The following is a 5,591-nucleotide window of genomic DNA, read 5'->3' on the forward strand; positions in this document are numbered from 1 at the left end:
GCTAAGCACCCAGAAGTCAAAAAAGCAAATTTAATTAGTAGTGTACCTAGAAATTGTTTCAATTTTGTGTGTTGTACATGTTTGTGAAGGTAAATGCAAGGCAAAAAGGGTATGGTATGGGTGATCCAAAGTGACAAAGGGTTATGGTCATTCTCTCATAGTTAATCTCCAACATTCAAACCTCATCTAAAAGGATAGGAATGAAGCTCTCCTTTGTTTGGCTTTCGTTTTCATTATCTACCTAATGTCACATAAAATGGGGATACCCAATTGACATGCCACACCCCATTGCCACTAAGGGCTATATAGCATAAGCATTTGAGTCCTCATTGCACAATGTCGACCTCTTCCATAAACGGGTGGTGCCTCTCTTCCATTTCCCCAGCCAAAGGTTCTCTCAACAAGGCCACATTAAGACCTTCAGTCTTTGCATCCCTTAGCACCCCTTCTTCTTCTCCTTCTTCTTCCTCTTCTTTCCCTTCTCTCATTCAAGACAGGCCTGTCTTTGCTGCTCCTGCCCCCATCATCACCCCCACTGTGGTATATATACCAATGACTACACTTTTTTGATCATTCATAAATTCAAATCACATTGTTATTTTGTTTTGTGTGTTTCTTGTCTTTCATAACAATGTGTGTTTGGTTGCGACATATTTTAATGTGACAAAAATTAAACATAGTTCATTACATGTTTGATGTTATTTTAAGGTCAAAATGAAAGTTTCATTTTAGTATTATATGTTAAGACAAAACTAAATACATTACTTATGATATGATATTGTTGATATTGTTCTTCAATCAGAAATTTTACTTTAATAAAACATGTTGGTATCTAATGGAATCCTTTATTACATGTATTATCAAAATGAAACTTTAATTCTTATAAGAGAATATCATCAACAACATATAGTATTGCATGTAAGCTTTATCCTATTATGACAAAACTTAGGTATAATACTTATATCACTATTAGTATTGTTTTTCAATTATTATTCAAGTTTTATCTCAGTAATACATGTTGATATTTAAAAAATACTTTATTACATATATTAATGAGATGAAACTCAAATGCTGACATAGTACTACATTCAAGTTTTTTTACGCATGTTACTGAATTGAAACTCTAGTTTTAATCATAGAACAATGCTGAAACAGCCAAGTATAACTACATTTAAGTTATTTGGCTTAAGTGATCATGTGCTTAACAATCTAACATACTACTTAACTGGGGTGAATTTGGTTGCTGCTTGGAAGACTACTATTTCAGTGTGTGTTTAAAAGTGTAGTTTTCACGTGAAAAACCGTTTGATCTTTCTTTGGCATCTACCATACGACATATGCACATTGGTAGCTTAGTTAGGTAACAAAGACAGGTGTGTGGCATGGATTTATTATTGCACAACTAGTATGTGTAAGCAGCCAGCACCATACAAATAAAAAATTATCTTATTAGGGAGAAAATTCATACCAAAAATAAAAACTATATATAACATGAATTAGCGTTGATGTGGGAGGTGTCTTAGTTGGAGGATTCTAAGGCGAATAAAGAAGCATATGCAAACTGCCATAGAAGAAAAAGTCCATTCAAAATCAAGTTTTGCCAACCAAATTATCAACTAATTATTCCTCAGACAGTGTAAAATCACATTTTCACTTTTCCGAGGTTTGACAGAACTATTTATTCACATAATTGAATTCTGAATATTTATTTTCTTTAGTACCCTATCCTAGTTATTAACTTATGTTAAAATTTCATTTTAATAATTAGAAAATTGCTTTTCGTTTCTCGTTTCTTTTTTGAACTGACACGTATTTAATTATTTATTTTTGGAGAGAGAGGATATGGGAAAGGACTATGAGCAAGCTATTGAAGAGCTCCAGAAATTGTTGAGGTAAATATATATGAAACACTCTAGCTATGATGTGAATTAAGTATATATTATGTTATATAATACAATATTTGTGATGAAATAAAGGGAGAAGGGTGAACTGAGAGCATCAGCAGCTGAGAGAGTGGAGCAGATAACAGCTTCACTGGGGACATCATCATCTGATGGCATCCCATCATCTGAAGCCTCAGACAGGATCAAATCTGGTTTCCTTTACTTCAAGAAGGAGAAATATGAGTTAGTCATCACTATATATATATATATATACACTACTACTACTACTTCTTTCTTTGAGCTTAAGCTTTCTCATTTTTTATTTTTTTTATTATTATTATTATTCCACAGCAAGAGCCCAGCTTTGTATGGTGAACTTGCCAAAGGCCAGAGCCCCAAGGTATTTTTTGTGATGAGTTATGAGTTCAAATTCTATGCAGTCATTGAAAAAAAAAAGAATTATATTATTAATCCAAGTTTGTTTGGCTAAATTTTTTTAAGTATTTCAAAGAAAAAAAATTATTTTTTTTCTATAAACTAAAATTAATTTATATATAAAAAGAAGTCAATATAAGATAGTTTTTACAAATTAATTTATACGTATGATAATTTTAGTTTCTAAAGACCTTATTTTTACTCTTTTTTTCTCATTTTCTTCTTCTCTAAATGATTACTGAGAAATTCATTTCAATAGACCCTTAATTATAAATCTCATGATAATTATGGTTTTTAATTATTTTTCAAATCAACAAACTCAATTTATGCTTGGAGGATTGACAGTGGAAAAAACCATTTACACTGACCATGCATAAACTATTTACTCATGAATTATTTATAAAGTAGAACCTCCCTTTTTGATTTAAAATGAATTTTGTCTTATACGACTAATTTTGTCTTCTTTTTTCCTTCCAGTTTATGGTGTTTGCTTGCTCAGACTCAAGGGTGTGCCCATCTCATGTGCTAGATTTCCAACCTGGAGAGGCCTTTGTGGTCAGAAATGTTGCTAACATTGTTCCACCATATGACCAGGTATATATGTTTCCAATACAATAACACTCCTCATTGACATGTCTTAATTCAATTATCCAAAAAAAACTCGGATACAGATATCATAAATATAGTTGGTGTTATTTTTTAATTGATATCAAAATTTTACATTGATAATATATATTTACATTTGATATAATTTTTAATTACATATTATTGACAAAAAAATTCTAATTCCATCTATATAGGAGTACTTTATTATTATTTATCTTTTTGTAGTTAAGTTTGTCCTTGAATTATTCTCAATGAGGTGCTCAAACTTTGTTTGTTTTAATCTGTTGTGTATCAGTCAAAATACTCTGGAGCTGGGGCAGCCATTGAGTATGCTGTTTTGCATCTCAAGGTATGCTACCAATCATTAGAAGATAAATAATTAACTGCACACAATTTCAGGCATAGTGTACTTTACCAATGGTGGGAAATGTCAAGAATTTGTAACCCTTCTAATTTTTCTACAGGTGTCCAACATTGTGGTCATTGGACACAGTGCTTGTGGTGGTATTAAGGGGCTTTTGTCTTTCCCATATGATGGAACCTACTCCACGTATGTCATTTTGCTCTCCATGAAAATTACTCTTCTCCATCAATTATTTACCCTAGGTCGTTATTATTTGATGCACAAATTTTACTTGATTTGTTGAAATTGGAACCAAATATGAGAGATTAAAGAATAATAATTCAGTTATAAAATAATTTAACGATTTTTAAATATAAAAAAAAAAGCATGCATAAGCTAATTTATGTTTCTCTCCACGATCATAAAAATTGTTTTTTTTAGAATAAGAGACGATTTCATGAGAATTATTATAAAAAAAAAAACTTATGATTTTAATCAGATTATATATTTTTTTTGGTTCCTGATTATTTTGGAAAATTGAAACAAACGTGTAAAAAACTATATAAAAAATATAAATATTATTTTTTTATTACAAAAGGTCACACATGACTCAATAAGAAATTTCACTTTTGATTTTTTATTTTTTGTATGCAGTGATTTTATTGAGGAGTGGGTCAAAATTGGCTTACCTGCAAAGGCAAAGGTGAAGGCACAGCATGCGAATGCACCTTTTGCAGAGCTATGCACACACTGTGAGAAGGTATATATGAGACACAACAATAGTACAAGCCACAAACTAGATAAACGTTTTCTAATACTTTTCATAAAATTCATATAGTGTTTAACTTATATAGAGTAATTTACATTAACATCTCCTGGTATTTCATGAGATTGCATATAATAATGTTCATTTTTTTCTTTTCCAATGTTTATAACAATATCCCTTATAAAGCATAATGTTTTTCAAATAATTAAGGTCACATGTCAGTATTATTTACACTATAATATAATTTTAAGTCCTTAACTTTTGATAAGAAAATACTCTCTATTTCATCTTAAACAAGAAAAAATAAAGTTAATTTAGAAGTAAAATAAAGGCATGATGGTGATGATGCTAACAAGTTGAATTGGATTATGTATGTGCAGGAAGCTGTGAATGTTTCCCTTGGAAACTTGCTAACATACCCATTTGTTAGAGATGGGTTGGTGAACAACACATTGGCACTGAAAGGAGGATACTATGACTTTGTTAAGGGATCTTTTGAGCTCTGGGGCCTTCACTTTGGCCTTGCATCCTCTTTCTCCGTATGAACATCAACCATTATGAATGACCTCATCTTGCTTCCCTAAGTATTCTCCTATCTAAAATGTACTATGTGTTAATTGCCCTTGTTATGATGATAATAATAATAATGTGCCAAGTTTATTTCCTAATAATTAATTGAAGTTCTTCAAGCAAAGTGAACTTAATGCATGGTCTTTCACCACTGCATTTTTCTTCTTTTTTAGGTTAAAGATGTGGCCACCATTCTGCATTGGAAGCTATAGGGGCCATGCTTAGAGGTCGTGTGTCTGCAATCAAGAAGCATAGCTATCTACCTTCATCATATGATATTTTATAAATATATATATATTATATGAAACTATGAACTGGATCTATGCATGTCGGAAATTCTACTTTTAATAAGAGTTGTCCATCTTCTTGAAACAATTTTCTCATTATTCAACCCATCCTTTTATAGCGGGTGACAAAAAGAGAGGCAAGACTATTTTTTTTCTTCGATCTATTAAGTCAAAGACTAATCTTATTATAATACAACAAGCTTTTGCACATGTAAAAATTAAACATAATTTCTTGTTAAATAAATCGTTTTTGCATAATGTGTGAGAGAAATTGATTATAATTTTATCAATAAATGTTACACAGTACAAGCATTAGTAAGAGTTTTTTTTTAATGAAACGGGTGTTTTAATTTAATAATTGGCTCAACTATAAATTAGAAATTGAAATAAAAGTTTGTAGTTAACCAAAATTATGAGCGAGCGTTGTCGATGTGTAGTGTTCATGTTTATTCGTAACAATCAGCAATTTCCTAACTATTAGGATGGTTAAAATTGTTCTATACATATTTGATTATAAAAAAAATAGAAAAAGGTTGGAGGTTGACATTTAGAAAACATGCACATCAGATAGAGCACTCACTATATAATATATGGTCCTATACATCAACATTATAGGACAACTCATTTTGGCACTACTGAAATTTCGTTGTCACGTGAGTTATGGTGTGTGCTTACAAATTCTAATAAGATCCATTAACGGA

At 30.8% G+C, this 5,591-nt stretch overlaps 1 protein-coding gene across 4 annotated transcripts; it reads left to right on the forward strand.

Moving 5' to 3' along the window:
- The first annotated feature begins 256 nt into the window (after positions 1-256).
- LOC109788793 (carbonic anhydrase, chloroplastic) lies at positions 257-4,954 on the forward strand. 4 transcript variants are annotated; one of them, XM_020347617.3, is made up of 10 exons: positions 257-540; positions 1,834-1,892; positions 1,977-2,126; positions 2,235-2,283; positions 2,796-2,912; positions 3,220-3,273; positions 3,389-3,474; positions 3,922-4,027; positions 4,414-4,572; positions 4,777-4,954. In XM_020347617.3, the coding sequence occupies exons 1-10, from the start codon at positions 337-339 to the stop codon at positions 4,813-4,815; spliced, it is 1,023 nt and encodes a 340-aa protein (XP_020203206.1). In that variant the 5' UTR covers positions 257-336; the 3' UTR covers positions 4,816-4,954. The 4 variants fall into 4 exon arrangements, 3 of the variants coding, with proteins under 3 accessions (XP_020203206.1, XP_020203207.1, XP_020203208.1); XR_002238778.3 differs by having other exon boundaries at positions 258-540; positions 4,414-4,636; XM_020347618.3 differs by having other exon boundaries at positions 258-540; positions 4,414-4,617.
- The last annotated feature ends 637 nt before the right edge of the window (positions 4,955-5,591 follow it).

This window comes from Cajanus cajan, chromosome 2 (genome assembly GCF_000230855.2).
Source record: "Cajanus cajan strain Asha chromosome 2, NIPB_CcT2T_4, whole genome shotgun sequence".
Taxonomy (NCBI): domain Eukaryota; kingdom Viridiplantae; phylum Streptophyta; class Magnoliopsida; order Fabales; family Fabaceae; genus Cajanus; species Cajanus cajan.